This window comes from Oncorhynchus keta, chromosome 25 (genome assembly GCF_023373465.1).
Source record: "Oncorhynchus keta strain PuntledgeMale-10-30-2019 chromosome 25, Oket_V2, whole genome shotgun sequence".
Taxonomy (NCBI): domain Eukaryota; kingdom Metazoa; phylum Chordata; class Actinopteri; order Salmoniformes; family Salmonidae; genus Oncorhynchus; species Oncorhynchus keta.
Genome location: NC_068445.1, coordinates 14,556,178 through 14,572,803, shown reverse-complemented (window position 1 = coordinate 14,572,803; position 16,626 = coordinate 14,556,178). Strand labels below are relative to the sequence as shown.

The window sequence follows — 16,626 nt, the reverse complement described above, 5'->3', positions numbered from 1 at the left end:
ATGAGAGAGAGCAAGAGAGAGAGCAAGAGAGAGAGCGAGAGAGAGAGCACGAGAGAGAGCGTGAGAGAGAGCGAGAGAGAGAGAGCGTGAGAGAGAGCATGAGAGAGAGCGTGAGAGAGAGCGAGATAGAGAGAGCGCGAGAGAAAGCAAGAGAGAGAGCAAGAGAGAGAGCGTGAGAGAGAGCGTGAGAGAGAGCAAGAGGGCGATAGAGAGCGTGAGAGAGCAAGAGAGAGCGAGAGAGAGAGCAAGAGAGAGCAAGAGAGCGAGAGAGCATGAACGGGCGTGAGAGAGAGAGCAAGAGAGAGAGCGTGAGAGAGCTTGAGAGAGAGAAAGAGAGCGAGAGAGAGAGCGTGAGAGAGAGCGTGAGAGAGAGCAAGAGAGAGCGAGAGAGAGCGTGAGAGAGAGCAAGAGAGCGAGAGAGAGAGCGTGAGAGAGAGCGTGAGAGAGAGCAAGAGAGCGAGAGAGAGCGAGAGAGAGAGATTGAGAGAGAGCATGAGAGAGCAAGAGAGAGCGTGAGAGAGAGCGTGAGAGAGAGCAAGAGAACGAGAGAGAGCGTGAGAGAGAGCAAGAGAACGAGAGAGAGCGTGAGAGAGAGCAAGAGACCGAGAGAGAGCGTGAGAGAGAGCAAGAGACCGAGAGAGAGCGTGAGAGAGAGCGAGAGAGAGCGAGAGAGAGCGTGAGAGAGAGCGAGAGAGAGCGAGAGAGAGCGAGAGAGAGCGAGAGAGAGTGAGAGAGAGCTAGAGAGAGCGCGAGAGAAAGCAAGAGAGAGAGAGAGAGAGCATGAGAGAGAGCGTGAGAGCAAGAGACAGAGAGAGAGCGTGAGAGAGAGCAAGAGACCGAGAGAGAGCGTGAGAGAGAGCGTGAGAGAGTGCAAGACACTGAGAGAGAGCGTGAGAGTGTGAGAGAGAGCATGAGTGCGAGAGAGAGCGTGAGAGAGAGCAAGAGAGAGCGAGAGAGAGCGTGAGAGAGAGCAAGAGAGCGAGAGAGAGAGCGTGAGAGAGAGCAAGAGAGCGAGAGAGAGATCGAGAGAGAGAGCATTAGAGAGCATGAGAGAGCGAGAGAGAGCGTGAGAGAGAGCAAGAGAGAGAGCAAAAGAGACCGAGAGAGAGCGTGAGAGAGAGCGTGAGAGAGAGCGTGAGAGAGCGTGAGAAAGAGCAAGAGAGAGAGTAAGAGAGAGAGCAAGAGAGCAAGAGAGAGAGAGCATGAGAGAGAGAGCCAGAGAGAGAGCGTGAGAGAGAGCGCAAGAGAAAGCGCGAGAGAGAGCAAGAGAGAGAGCTAGAGAGAGCGCGAGAGAAAGCAAGAGAGAGAGCAAGAGAGAGAGCAAGAGAGAGAGTGTGAGAGAGAGCGTGAGAGAGTGCAAGAGACCGAGAGAGAGCGTGAGAGAAAGCGTGAGAGAGAGAGAGCGAGAGAAAGCAAGAGAGAGAGCGAGAGAGAGCGTGAGAGAGAGCGTGAGAGAGAGAGCAAGAGGGCGATAGAGAGCGTGAGAGAGCAAGAGAGAGCGTGAGAGAGAGCAAGAGGGCGAGAGAGAGCGTGAGAGAGAGCAAGGGAGCGTGAGAGAGAGCGTGAGAGAGAGCAAGAGAGAGAGCAAGAGAGCGAGAGAGCATGAACGGGCGTGAGAGAGACAGTAAGAGAGAGAGCGTGAGAGAGCTTGAGAGAGAGAAAGAGTGCGAGAGAGAGAGCGTGAGAGAGCATGAGAGAGCGAGAGAGAGCATGAGAGAGAGCAAGAGAGAGAGCGTGGAGAGCGTGAGAGAGAGCAAGAGAGCGTGAGAGAGCGTGAGAGAGCAAGAGAGAGCGTGAGAGAGAGCATGAGTGCGAGAGAGAGAGTGAGAGAGAGCAAGAGAGAGAGCAAGAGAGCGAGAGAGAGCGAGAGAGAGAGCAAGAGAGAGAAGAGAGAGAGCGAGAGAGAGAGCGTGAGAGAGCATGAGAGAAAGCGTGAGAGAGAGCGAGAGAGAGAGCATGAGAGAGAGCAAGAGAGAGAGCGTGAGAGAGCATGAGAGAAAGCGCGAGAGAGAGCAAGAGAGAGCGTGAGAGAGAATGTGAGAGAGAGCAAGAGATCGAGAGAGAGCGAGAGAGAGAGCATGAGAGAGCAAGAGAGCGAGAGAGAGCGAGAGAGAGCGGGAGAGAGAGCGAGAGAGAGCATGAGTGCGAGAGAGAGCGTGAGAGAGAGCAAGAGAGCGTGAGAGAGAGCGTGAGAGAGAGCGTGAGAGAGAGCGAGAGAGAGCGTGAGAGAGAGCGAGAGAGAGCAAGAGAGAGAGCAAGAGAGCAAGAGAGAGAGCAAGAGAGCAAGAGAGAGAGCAAGAGAGAGAGCGTGAGAGAGCGCATGAGAGAAAGCGTGAGAGAGAGTTTGAGAGAGCGTGAGAGAAAGCAAGAGAGAGAGCAAGAGAGAGAGCGTGAGAGAGAGCGTGAGAGAGAGCGTGAGAGAGAGCGAGAAGAGAGCGTGAGAGAGAGCGAGAGAGAGCGTGAGAGAGAGCGTGAGAGAGAGCGAGAGAGAGCAAGAGAGAGAGCGTGAGAGAGAGCATGAGAGAAAGCGTGAGAGAGAGAGAGAGCTAGAGAGAGCAAGAGAGAGCGTGAGAGAGAGCAAGAGACAGAGAGAGAGCGTGAGAGAGCAAGAGAGAGCGTGAGAGAGAGCATGAGTGCGAGAGAGAGCGTGAGAGAGCGTGAGAGAGAGCTTGAGAGAGAGCTTGAGAGAGAGCTTGAGAGAGAGCGAGAGAGAGCAAGAGAAAGAGCAAGAGAGAGAGCAAGAGAGCAAGAGAGAGAGCAAGAGAGAGAGCGTGAGAGAGCGCATGAGAGAAAACGTGAGAGAGAGCGAGAGAGAGAGCATGAGAGAAAACGTGAGAGAGAGCGAGAGAGAGAGCTAGAGAGAGCGCGAGAGAAAGCAAGAGAGAGAGCAAGAGAGAGAGCATGAGAGAAATCGTGAGAGAGAGCGAAAGAGAGAGAGCTAGAGAGAGCGCCAGAGAAAGCAAGAGAGAGAGCAAGAGAGAGAGCGTGAGAGAGGGCAAGAGGGCGAGCGAGAGCGTGAGAGAGAGCAAGAGAGCGTGAGAGAGAGCAAGAGTGCGAGAGAGCATGAGAGAGTGTGAGAGAGAGAGCAAGAGAGAGAGCGTGAGAGAGAGCAAGAGAGCGAGAGAGAGCGTGAGAGAGAGCAAGAGAGCGAGAGAGAGCGTGAGAGAGAGAGAGAGAGAGCAAGAGAGCGAGAGAGAGAGCGTGAGAGAGAGCGTGAGAGAGAGCAAGAGAGAGAGCGTGAGAGAGAGCAAGAGAGAGAGCGAGAGAGAGAGCGTGAGAGAGAGCGAGAGAGAGAGCGTGAGAGAGAGCAAGAGAGAGCAAGAGAGTGAGAGAGAGCGTGAGAGAGAGCGAGAGAGAGAGCGAGAGAGCAAGAGAGCGAGAGAGAGCGTGAGAGAGAGCAAGAGAGCAAGAGAGAGACCGAGGAGAGACCGAGGGAGAGCGTGAGAGAGAGCTTGAGAGAGAGCGAGAGAGAGCAAGAGAAAGAGCAAGAGAGAGAGCAAGAGAGCAAGAGAGAGAGCAAGAGAGAGAGCGTGAGAGAGCGCATGAGAGAAAACGTGAGAGAGAGCGAGAGAGAGCTAGAGAGAGAGCGAGAGAGAAAGCAAGAGAGAGAGCAAGAGAGAGAGCAAGAGAGAGAGCATGAGAGAGAGCGTGAGAGAGAGCGAGAGCGAGAGAGAGAGCTAGAGAGAGCGCGAGAGAAAGCAAGAGAGAGAGCAAGAGAGAGAGCATGAGAGAAATCGTGAGAGAGAGCGAAAGAGAGAGAGCTAGAGAGAGCGCCAGAGAAAGCAAGAGAGAGAGCAAGAGAGAGAGCGTGAGAGAGGGCAAGAGGGCGAGCGAGAGCGTGAGAGAGAGCAAGAGAGCGTGAGAGAGAGCAAGAGTGCGAGAGAGCATGAGAGAGTGTGAGAGAGAGAGCAAGAGAGAGAGCGTGAGAGAGAGCAAGAGAGCGAGAGAGAGCGTGAGAGAGAGCAAGAGAGCGAGAGAGAGCGTGAGAGAGAGTGTGAGAGAGAGCAAGAGAGCGAGAGAGAGAGCGTGAGAGAGAGAGCGTGAGAGAGAGCAAGAGAGAGAGCAAGAGAGAGAGAAGAGAGCGAGAGAGAGAGCAAGAGAGCGAGCAAGAGAGAGAGAGCGTGAGAGAGAGCGTGAGAGAGAGCGTGAGAGAGAGCAAGAGAGACCGAGGGAGAGCGTGAGAGAGAGCAAGAGAGAGCAAGAGAGTGAGAGAGAGCGTGAGAGAGAGCAAGAGAGCGAGAGAGAGCGTGAGAGCGAGAGAGAGCGAGAGAGAGCGTGAGAGCGAGAGAGAGCGTGAGAGAGAGCAAGAGAGCAAGAGACAGAGCAAGAGAGAGAGCGTGAGAGAGAGCGTGAGAGAGAGCGTGAGAGAGAGCGTGAGAGAGAGCAAGAGAGAGAGCAAGAGAGAGACCGAGGGAGAGCGTGAGAGAGAGCGTGAGAGAGAGCATGAGAGAACGCGTGAGAGAGAGCGAGAGAGAGAGCTAGAGAGAGCGTGAGAGAAAGCGCGAGAGAGAGCAAGAGAGAGAGCGTGAGAGAGAATGTGAGAGAGAGCGAGACCGAGAGAGAGCGTGAGAGAGAGCAAGAGAGAGAGCAAGAGAGAGACCGAGGGAGAGCGTGAGAGAGAGCGTGAGAGAGAGCGTGAGAGAGAGCATGAGAGAAAGCGTGAGAGAGAGCGAGAGAGAGAGCTAGAGAGAGCGTGAGAGAAAGCGCGAGAGAGAGCAAGAGAGAGAGCGTGAGAGAGAATGTGAGAGAGAGCAAGAGACCGAGAGAGAGCGTGAGAGAGCAAGAGAGAAAGCGTGAGAGAGAGCATGAGTGCGAGAGAGAGCGTGAGAGAGAGCAAGAGAGCGTGAGAGAGAGCGCGAGAGAGAGCGTGAGAGAAAGCGAGAGAGAGCAAGAGAGAGCAAGAGAGCGAGAGAGAGCGTGAGAGAGAGCAAGAGAGAGAGCAAGAGAGAGAGAGAGAGAGCAAGAGAGCGAGAGAGAGCGTGAGAGAGAGCAAGAGAGCAAGAGACAGAGCAAGAGAGAGAGCGTGAGAGAGAGCGTGAGAGAGAGCGTGAGAGAGAGCAAGAGAGAGAGCAAGAGAGAGACCGAGGGAGAGACCGAGGGAGAGCGTGAGAGAGAGCGTGAGAGAGAGCGTGAGAGAGAGCATGAGAGAACGCGTGAGAGAGAGCGAGAGAGAGAGCTAGAGAGAGCGTGAGAGAAAGCGAGAGAGAGCGAGAGAGAGAGCGTGAGAGAGAATGAGAGAGAGAGCGAGACCAAGAAAGAGCGTGAGAGAGAGCAAGAGAGAGAGCAAGAGAGAGACCGAGGGAGAGCGTGAGAGAGAGCGAGAGAGAGAGCATGAGAGAGCGAGAGAGCGAGAGAGAGAGCGAGAGAGAGCGTGAGAGAGAGCAAGAGAGAGCATGAGAGCGAGAGAGAGCGTGAGAGAGAATGTGAGAGAGAGCAAGAGACCGAGAGAGAGCGTGAGAGAGCAGGAGAGAAAGCGTGAGAGAGAGCATGAGTGCGAGAGAGAGCGTGAGAGAGAGCAAGAGAGCGTGAGAGAGAGCGAGAGAGAGCGTGAGAGAGAGCAAGAGAGAGCGAGAGAGAGCAAGAGAGCGAGAGAGAGCGTGAGAGAGAGCAAGAGAGAGAGCAAGAGAGAGAGCGAGAGAGCGAGAGAGCGAGAGAGAGCGTGAGAGAGAGCAAGAGAGCAAGAGACAGAGCAAGAGAGAGAGCGTGAGAGAGAGCGTGAGAGAGAGCGTGAGAGAGAGCAAGAGAGAGAGCGAGAGAGAGACCGAGGGAGAGCGTGAGAGAGAGCGTGAGAGAGAGCGTGAGAGAGAGCATGAGAGAACGCGTGAGAGAGAGCGAGAGAGAGAGCTAGAGAGAGCGTGAGAGAAAGCGCGAGAGAGAGCAAGAGAGAGAGCGTGAGAGAGAATGTGAGAGAGAGCGAGACCGAGAGAGAGCGTGAGAGAGAGCAAGAGAGAGAGCAAGAGAGAGACCGAGGGAGAGCGCGTGAGAGAGAGCGTGAGAGAGAGCGTGAGAGAGAGCGTGAGAGAAAGCGTGAGAGAGAGCGAGAGAGAGAGCTAGAGAGAGCGTGAGAGAAAGCGCGAGAGAGAGCAAGAGAGAGAGCGTGAGAGAGAATGTGAGAGAGAGCAAGAGACCGAGAGAGAGCGTGAGAGAGCAAGAGAGAAAGCGTGAGAGAGAGCATGAGTGCGAGAGAGAGCGTGAGAGAGAGCAAGAGAGCGAGAGAGAGAGCGAGAGAGAGCAAGAGAGAGAGAAAGCGAGAGAGAGCAAGAGAGAGAGCAAGAGAGAGAGCAAGAGAGCAAGAGAGAGAGCAAGAGAGAGAGCGTGAGAGAGCGCATGAGAGAAAGCGTGAGAGCGAGAGAGAGAGTTTGAGAGAGCGTGAGAGAAAGCAAGAGAGAGAGCGTGAGAGAGAGCGTGAGAGAGAGCGTGAGAGAGAGCAAGAGAGAGAGAAGAGAGCGAGAGAGAGCGCGAGAGAAAGCAAGAGAGAGAGCAAGAGAGAGAGCGTGAGAGAGCAAGAGAGAGCGTGAGAGAGAGCAAGAGGGCGAGCGAGAGCGAGAGCAAGAGAGAGAGCAAGAGAGAGAGCAAGAGAGCGAGAGAGCATGAGAGAGAGTGTGAGAGAGAGAGAGCAAGAGAGAGCGTGAGAGAGAGCGAGAGAGAGCATGAGAGAAATCGTGAGAGAGAGCGAGAGAGAGAGAGCTAGAGAGAGCGCGAGAGAAAGCAAGAGAGAGCAAGAGAGAGAGCGTGAGAGAGCGAGCAGAGCAAGAGAAGAGCAAGAGAGCGAGAGAGCATGAGAGAGAGTGTGAGAGAGAGAGCAAGAGAGAGAGCGTGAGAGAGAGCAAGAGAGAGCATGAGAGAAATCGTGAGAGAGAGCGAGAGAGAGAGAGCTAGAGAGAGCGCGAGAGAAAGCAAGAGAGAGCAAGAGAGAGAGCGTGAGAGAGCAAGAGAGAGCGTGAGAGAGGGCAAGAGGGCGAACGAGAGCGTGAGAGAGAGCAAGAGAGCGAGAGAGCATGAGAGAGTGTGAGAGAGAGCAAGAGAGAGAGCGTGAGAGAGAGCAAGAGAGCGAGAGAGAGCGTGAGAGAGCGAGAGAGAGAGCGTGAGAGAGCGAGAGAGAGAGCGTGAGAGAGAGCAAGAGAGCGAGAGAGAGAGCGTGAGAGAGAATGAGAGAGAGCGAGAGAGAGAGCGAACGGGGCTGATGATTCCAGATGAGGTGTTTATGTGACACTTCCTATCACGTTCACACTCTCATGTAATCGCTGCGCTTGCTTGACGTCAGCTCCTCTGCTCAGAGGAGGCAGGCAAAACATCAAATCATCTGGGCCAGCCTTTTAGCAAGCCACCAAAAAATGTCAAGTCTGATCTAAGTTTTCACTGTGCTAATCTGCTCTCCATAGCAGAGTAAGAGCCTGTTACTGAGTTACTTGGTTCCAGGACTATCTTGCCATTGCCTGGGGGGCTGACAGACAGGCAGACAGACATCTGAAGGAGGGGATTTAAGAGGATACTCTGCAACTGTAGTAATGCTCAACACAAAGCTCTTTGACCTCTGACCCAGCACTGGGCTAACAAGATGGGTCACCCCCCTCCCCATGCAGCTAGCGATGGCATAGTGACCTGGTGTGCCTTACCTTCTGCAGAAGGTCAATTTCCTGCTGCTTTGCATTGAGTACAGCCAAGGCTTGCTCATGCTCCAACTCTAGCTGCTGCCTCCGCTCTGCAGCCTCGCGCATATGCTGTCCAAGGAGGGGGGGGGCATAGAGAGGGCTGCTGTTAGTAGAACTAAAAACCCATGACATCAGGATTACATGCCACAAGTCTCCAGTCCTCTGTCCTCAACAAGCTCCTGGCTCACACTTTACATATAATGAGCTTGTTGACATTTTACTGGACCTCAAGTCTTACACACTTCAGGCAGATGTTAGCCTGTCAAAACACCAATGTGACCAATGTCAATAACACATGTCCATTTACAGTTTGTATCAAATGATCTAAATCAGAGAGATCAAGTTAAGGTGTTACCTCCCAAATCCTGGATATTAACTTCCAAATCCATACTAGAATGCACAGTATGTTGGAACAGAGTTGAAGGACGAGAACTGGAGAAGCATTGCTGTGCATGATCAACCAATCATCAATCAACCATTTTCACTTTGCTGTCCCCTTTGCATAACACAATACCTGTGTTTGAAGTCTCATTACAGAGGAGCTGTCCTCATCAATGTTGTGTTCGCATGATCAATACATGGTTTTTAGTTACGTGAAAAGGGTTAGCAAACTCCAAGGCATGCTCACTTGTCCGTGGTCGTCCATAACAACCAAAGAAGCCAAACAAAACCAAGGCCTTCCTCAACCATTATGTCAAAGTGCCATCCAATCATCGTATTGCTTTCATTTAAATGTAAAGAATCAGAGTTCCAGAGTTGTTAGAGGGGAGAAAGCAAAGGACATTTTCATGCCATCCGATATACATCTGGGTCATTCCACCAATTCAGTGCCTTTTGAGATGTGTAAATAAAAGTTTAACTTAATAAAAACATGTTCTCATCTAAAGAGGTTCAATTGAAAATAATAAAATACTTAGTACCTATTAAATGCCAAATAAAGCATCAGGGTTGATGATTTCCTATTAAATCAGCCACAAATCCTCTTGTGACAGGGGAAATGTAAGCTTGTTGTGTACCTCAGGGAGGAGCAATTGAAGACAAGTTTTGGAAAAGATATTAAGTTGTTAAAACATTCTAGCCTGCCTATCTGTCCTTCTGTAGCTCAGTTGGTAGAGCATGGCGCTTGTAACGCCAGGGTAGTGGGTTCGATCCCCGGGACCACCCATACGTAGAATGTATGCACACATGACTGTAAGTCGCTTTGGATAAAAGCGTCTGCTAAATGGCATATATTATTATTATTATATATATTATCTATGGGTAACAGGGTTGATGTGTTATTCTAGCCTGTCTATCTATGGGTAACAGGGTTGACGTGTTATTCTAGCCTGTCTATCTATGGGTAACAGGGTTGACGTGTTATTCTAGCCTGTCTATCTATAGGTAACAGGGTTGACGTGTTATTCTAGCCTGTCTATCTATAGGTAACAGGGTTGACGTGTTATTCTAGCCTGTCTATCTATAGGTAACAGGGTTGATGTGTTATTCTAGCCTGTCTATCTATGGGTAACAGGGTTGATGTGTTATTCTAGCCTGTCTATCTATAGGTAACAGGGTTGATGTGTTATTCTAGCCTGTCTATCTATGGGTAACAGGGTTGACGTGTTATTCTAGCCTGTCTATCTATAGGTAACAGGGTTGATGTGTTATTCTAGCCTGTCTATCTATGGGTAACAGGGTTGATGTGTTATTCTAGCCTGTCTATCTATAGGTAACAGGGTTGACGTGTTATTCTAGCCTGTCTATCTATGGGTAACAGGGTTGACGTGTTATTCTAGCCTGTCTATCTATAGGTAACAGGGTTGACGTGTTATTCTAGCCTGTCTATCTATAGGTAACAGGGTTGACGTGTTATTCTAGCCTGTCTATCTATAGGTAACAGGGTTGATGTGTTATTCTAGCCTGTCTATCTATAGGTAACAGGGTTGACGTGTTATTCTAGCCTGTCTATCTATGGGTAACAGGGTTGACGTGTTATTCTAGCCTGTCTATCTATGGGTAACAGGGTTGATGTGTTATTCTAGCCTGTCTATCTATAGGTAACAGGGTTGACGTGTTATTCTAGCCTGTCTATCTATAGGTAACAGGGTTGACGTGTTATTCTAGCCTGTCTATCTATAGGTAACAGGGTTGACGTGTTATTCTAGCCTGTCTATCTATAGGTAACAGGGTTGACGTGTTATTCTAGCCTGTCTATCTATAGGTAACAGGGTTGACGTGTTATTCTAGCCTGTCTATCTATAGGTAACAGGGTTGACGTGTTATTCTAGCCTGGTTATCTATGGGTAACAGGGTTGACGTGTTATTCTAGCCTGTCTATCTATGGGTAACAGGGTTGACGTGTTATTCTAGCCTGTCTATCTATGGGTAACAGGGTTGACGTGTTATTCTAGCCTGTCTATCTATGGGTAACAGGGTTGAGGTGTTATTCTAGCCTGTCTATCTATAGGTAACAGGGTTGACGTGTTATTCTAGCCTGTCTATCTATGGGTAACAGGGTTGACGTGTTATTCTAGCCTGTCTATCTATAGGTAACAGGGTTGACGTGTTATTCTAGCCTGTCTATCTATAGGTAACAGGGTTGACGTGTTATTCTAGCCTGTCTATCTATGGGTAACAGGGTTGATGTGTTATTCTCGCCTGTCTATCTATAGGTAACAGGGTTGACGTGTTATTCTAGCCTGTCTATCTATGGGTAACAGGGTTGACGTGTTATTCTAGCCTGTCTATCTATAGGTAACAGGGTTGATGTGTTATTCTAGCCTGTCTATCTATAGGTAACAGGGTTGATGTGTTATTCTAGCCTGTCTATCTATGGGTAACAGGGTTGACGTGTTATTCTAGCCTGTCTATCTATGGGTAACAGGGTTGATGTGTTATTCTAGCCTGTCTATCTATGGGTAACAGGGTTGACATGTTATTCTAGCCTGTCTATCTATGGGTAACAGGGTTGATGTGTTATTCTAGCCTGTCTATCTATGGGTAACAGGGTTGACGTGTTATTCTAGCCTGTCTATCTATGGGTAACAGGGCTGATGTGTTATTCTAGCCTGTCTATCTATGGGTAACAGGGTTGACGTGTTATTCTAGCCTGTCTATCTATAGGTAACAGGGTTGACGTGTTATTCTAGCCTGTCTATCTATAGGTAACAGGGTTGATGTGTTATTCTAGCCTGTCTATCTATGGGTAACAGGGTTGATGTGTTATTCTAGCCTGTCTATCTATAGGTAACAGGGTTGATGTGTTATTCTAGCCTGTCTATCTATGGGTAACAGGGTTGACGTGTTATTCTAGCCTGTCTATCTATGGGTAACAGGGTTGATGTGTTATTCTAGCCTGTCTATCTATAGGTAACAGGGTTGACGTGTTATTCTAGCCTGTCTATCTATAGGTAACAGGGTTGACGTGTTATTCTAGCCTGTCTATCTATAGGTAACAGGGTTGATGTGTTATTCTAGCCTGTCTATCTATAGGTAACAGGGTTGACGTGTTATTCTAGCCTGTCTATCTATAGGTAACAGGGTTGACGTGTTATTCTAGCCTGTCTATCTATGGGTAACAGGGTTGACGTGTTATTCTAGCCTGTCTATCTATGGGTAACAGGGTTGATGTGTTATTCTAGCCTGTCTATCTATGGGTAACAGGGTTGATGTGTTATTCTAGCCTGTCTATCTATGGGTAACAGGGTTGACGTGTTATTCTAGCCTGTCTATCTATGGGTAACAGGGTTGATGTGTTATTCTAGCCTGTCTATCTATGGGTAACAGGGTTGATGTGTTATTCTAGCCTGTCTATCTATGGGTAACAGGGTTGACGTGTTATTCTAGCCTGTCTATCTATGGGTAACAGGGTTGATGTGTTATTCTAGCCTGTCTATCTATGGGTAACAGGGTTGACGTGTTATTCTAGCCTGTCTATCTATAGGTAACAGGGTTGATGTGTTATTCTAGCCTGTCTATCTATGGGTAACAGGGTTGACGTGTTATTCTAGCCTGTCTATCTATAGGTAACAGGGTTGACGTGTTATTCTAGCCTGTCTATCTATAGGTAACAGGGTTGACGTGTTATTCTAGCCTGTCTATCTATGGGTAACAGGGTTGACGTGTTATTCTAGCCTGTCTATCTATGGGTAACAGGGTTGACGTGTTATTCTAGCCTGTCTATCTATGGGTAACAGGGTTGACGTGTTATTCTAGCCTGTCTATCTATGGGTAACAGGGTTGATGTGTTATTCTAGCCTGTCTATCTATGGGTAACAGGTAACAGGGTTGACGTGTTATTCTAGCCTGTCTATCTATGGGTAACAGGGTTGATGTGTTATTCTAGCCTGTCTATCTATGGGTAACAGGGTTGACGTGTTATTCTAGCCTGTCTATCTATGGGTAACAGGGTTGATGTGTTATTCTAGCCTGTCTATCTATGGGTAACAGGGTTGATGTGTTATTCTAGCCTGTCTATCTATGGGTAACAGGGTTGACGTGTTATTCTAGCCTGTCTATCTATGGGTAACAGGGTTGACGTGTTATTCTAGCCTGTCTATCTATGGGTAACAGGGTTGACGTGTTATTCTAGCCTGTCTATCTATGGGTAACAGGGTTGATGTGTTATTCTAGCCTGTCTATCTATGGGTAACAGGGTTGACGTGTTATTCTAGCCTGTCTATCTATGGGTAACAGGGTTGATGTGTTATTCTAGCCTGTCTATCTATGGGTAACAGGGTTGATGTGTTATTCTAGCCTGTCTATCTATGGGTAACAGGGTTGATGTGTTATTCTAGCCTGTCTATCTATGGGTAACAGGGTTGACGTGTTATTCTAGCCTGTCTATCTATAGGTAACAGGGTTGACGTGTTATTCTAGCCTGTCTATCTATGGGTAACAGGGTTGACGTGTTATTCTAGCCTGTCTATCTATGGGTAACAGGGTTGATGTGTTATTCTAGCCTGTCTATCTATGGGTAACAGGGTTGACGTGTTATTCTAGCCTGTCTATCTATGGGTAACAGGGTTGACGTGTTATTCTAGCCTGTCTATCTATGGGTAACAGGGTTGACGTGTTATTCTAGCCTGTCTATCTATGGGTAACAGGGTTGACGTGTTATTCTAGCCTGTCTATCTATGGGTAACAGGGTTGACGTGTTATTCTAGCCTGTCTATCTATAGGTAACAGGGTTGACGTGTTATTCTAGCCTGTCTATCTATAGGTAACAGGGTTGATGTGTTATTCTAGCCTGTCTATCTATGGGTAACAGGGTTGACGTGTTATTCTAGCCTGTCTATCTATGGGTAACAGGGTTGACGTGTTATTCTAGCCTGTCTATCTATGGGTAACAGGGTTGATGTGTTATTCTAGCCTGTCTATCTATGGGTAACAGGGTTGACGTGTTATTCTAGCCTGTCTATCTATGGGTAACAGGGTTGATGTGTTATTCTAGCCTGTCTATCTATGGGTAACAGGGTTGACGTGTTATTCTAGCCTGTCTATCTATGGGTAACAGGGTTGACGTGTTATTCTAGCCTGTCTATCTATGGGTAACAGTTTTGATGTGTTATTCTAGCCTGTCTATCTATGGGTAACAGGGTTGATGTGTTATTCTAGCCTGTCTATCTATTGGTAACAGGGTTGACGTGTTATTCTAGCCTGTCTATCTATGGGTAACAGGGTTGACGTGTTATTCTAGCCTGTCTATCTATAGGTAACAGGGTTGACGTGTTATTCTAGCCTGTCTATGGGTAACAGGGTTGACGTGTTATTCTAGCCTGTCTATCTATGGGTAACAGGGTTGACGTGTTATTCTAGCCTGTCTATCTATAGGTAACAGGGTTGACGTGTTATTCTAGCCTGTCTATCTATGGGTAACAGGGTTGACGTGTTATTCTAGCCTGTCTATCTATGGGTAACAGGGTTGACGTGTTATTCTAGCCTGTCTATCTATGGGTAACAGGGTTGACGTGTTATTCTAGCCTGTCTATCTATAGGTAACAGGGTTGACGTGTTATTCTAGCCTGTCTATCTATAGGTAACAGGGTTGACGTGTTATTCTAGCCTGTCTATCTATAGGTAACAGGGTTGATGTGTTATTCTAGCCTGTCTATCTATGGGTAACAGGGTTGACGTGTTATTCTAGCCTGTCTATCTATGGGTAACAGGGTTGACGTGTTATTCTAGCCTGTCTATCTATGGGTAACAGGGTTGATGTGTTATTCTAGCCTGTCTATCTATGGGTAACAGGGTTGATGTGTTATTCTAGCCTGTCTATCTATGGGTAACAGGGTTGATGTGTTATTCTAGCCTGTCTATCTATGGGTAACAGGGTTGACGTGTTATTCTAGCCTGTCTATCTATGGGTAACAGGGTTGACGTGTTATTCTAGCCTGTCTATCTATGGGTAACAGGGTTGATGTGTTATTCTAGCCTGTCTATCTATGGGTAACAGGGTTGATGTGTTATTCTAGCCTGTCTATCTATGGGTAACAGGGTTGACGTGTTATTCTAGCCTGTCTATCTATGGGTAACAGGGTTGACGTGTTATTCTAGCCTGTCTATCTATGGGTAACAGGGTTGACGTGTTATTCTAGCCTGTCTATCTATGGGTAACAGGGTTGATGTGTTATTCTAGCCTGTCTATCTATGGGTAACAGGGTTGACATGTTATTCTAGCCTGTCTATCTATGGGTAACAGGGTTGACGTGTTATTCTAGCCTGTCTATCTATGGGTAACAGGGTTGACGTGTTATTCTAGCCTGTCTATCTATGGGTAACAGGGTTGATGTGTTATTCTAGCCTGTCTATCTATGGGTAACAGGGTTGACGTGTTATTCTAGCCTGTCTATCTATGGGTAACAGGGTTGACGTGTTATTCTAGCCTGTCTATCTATGGGTAACAGGGTTGACGTGTTATTCTAGCCTGTCTATCTATGGGTAACAGGGTTGACGTGTTATTCTAGCCTGTCTATCTATGGGTAACAGGGTTGACGTGTTATTCTAGCCTGTCTATCTATGGGTAACAGGGTTGACGTGTTATTCTAGCCTGTCTATCTATGGGTAACAGGGTTGACGTGTTATTCTAGCCTGTCTATCTATGGGTAACAGGGTTGACGTGTTATTCTAGCCTGTCTATCTATGGGTAACAGGGTTGACGTGTTATTCTAGCCTGTCTATCTATGGGTAACAGGGTTAACGTTTTATTCTAGCCTGTCTATCTATGGGTAACAGGGTTGACGTGTTATTCTAGCCTGTCTATCTATGGGTAACAGGGTTGATGTGTTATTCTAGCCTGTCTATCTATGGGTAACAGGGTTGACGTGTTATTCTAGCCTGTCTATCTATGGGTAACAGGGTTGATGTGTTATTCTAGCCTGTCTATCTATGGGTAACAGGGTTGACGTGTTATTCTAGCCTGTCTATCTATGGGTAACAGGGTTGATGTGTTATTCTAGCCTGTCTATCTATAGGTAACAGGGTTGACGTGTTATTCTAGCCTGTCTATCTATAGGTAACAGGGTTGATGTGTTATTCTAGCCTGTCTATCTATGGGTAACAGGGTTGACGTGTTATTCTAGCCTGTCTATCTATAGGTAACAGGGTTGATGTGTTATTCTAGCCTGTCTATCTATGGGTAACAGGGTTGACGTGTTATTCTAGCCTGTCTATCTATAGGTAACAGGGTTGACGTGTTATTCTAGCCTGTCTATCTATGGGTAACAGGGTTGACGTGTTATTCTAGCCTGTCTATCTATGGGTAACAGGGTTGATGTGTTATTCTAGCCTGTCTATCTATAGGTAACAGGGTTGATGTGTTATTCTAGCCTGTCTATCTATGGGTAACAGGGTTGACGTGTTATTCTAGCCTGTCTATCTATGGGTAACAGGGTTGACGTGTTATTCTAGCCTGTCTATCTATGGGTAACAGGGTTGACGTGTTATTCTAGCCTGTCTATCTATGGGTAACAGGGTTGACGTGTTATTCTAGCCTGTCTATCTATGGGTAACAGGGTTGACGTGTTATTCTAGCCTGTCTATCTATGGGTAACAGGGTTGACGTGTTATTCTAGCCTGTCTATCTATGGGTAACAGGGTTGACGTGTTATTCTAGCCTGTCTATCTATGGGTAACAGGGTTGACGTGTTATTCTAGCCTGTCTATCTATAGGTAACAGGGTTGATGTGTTATTCTAGCCTGTCTATCTATGGGTAACAGGGTTGATGTGTTATTCTAGCCTGTCTATCTATGGGTAACAGGGTTGATGTGTTATTCTAGCCTGTCTATCTATGGGTAACAGGGTTGATGTGTTATTCTAGCCTGTCTATCTATGGGTAACAGGGTTGACGTGTTATTCTAGCCTGTCTATCTATAGGTAACAGGGTTGACGTGTTATTCTAGCCTGTCTATCTATGGGTAACAGGGTTGATGTGTTATTCTAGCCTGTCTATCTATGGGTAACAGGGTTGACGTGTTATTCTAGCCTGTCTATCTATGGGTAACAGGGTTGATGTGTTATTCTAGCCTGTCTATCTATGGGTAACAGGGTTGACGTGTTATTCTAGCCTGTCTATCTATGGGTAACAGGGTTGACGTGTTATTCTAGCCTGTCTATCTATGGGTAACAGGGTTGACGTGTTATTCTAGCCTGTCTATCTATGGGTAACAGGGTTGACGTGTTATTCTAGCCTGTCTATCTATGGGTAACAGGGTTGACGTGTTATTCTAGCCTGTCTATCTATGGGTAACAGGGTTGACGTGTTATTCTAGCCTGTCTATCTATGGGTAACAGGGTTGACGTGTTATTCTAGCCTGTCTATCTATGGGTAACAGGGTTGACGTGTTATTCTAGCCTGTCTATCTATGGGTAACAGGGTTGACGTGTTATTCTAGCCTGTCTATCTATGGGTAACAGGGTTGATGTGTTATTCTAGCCTGTCTATCTATGGGTAACAGGGTTGACGTGTTATTCTAGCCTGTCTATCTATGGGTA

General features: G+C 47.8%; 1 protein-coding gene across 1 annotated transcript in view; it reads right to left on the bottom strand.

Annotated features, from left to right (window-relative positions):
- The window catches only part of rimbp2b (RIMS binding protein 2b), a 183,526-nt gene that overhangs the window by 42,484 nt on the left and 124,416 nt on the right, over positions 1-16,626 (bottom strand). The window contains exon 6 of the mRNA XM_052478748.1: positions 7,617-7,721. Within this exon, the coding sequence (XP_052334708.1) occupies positions 7,617-7,721 (105 nt within the window). The remainder of the gene's footprint in view (positions 1-7,616; positions 7,722-16,626) is intronic.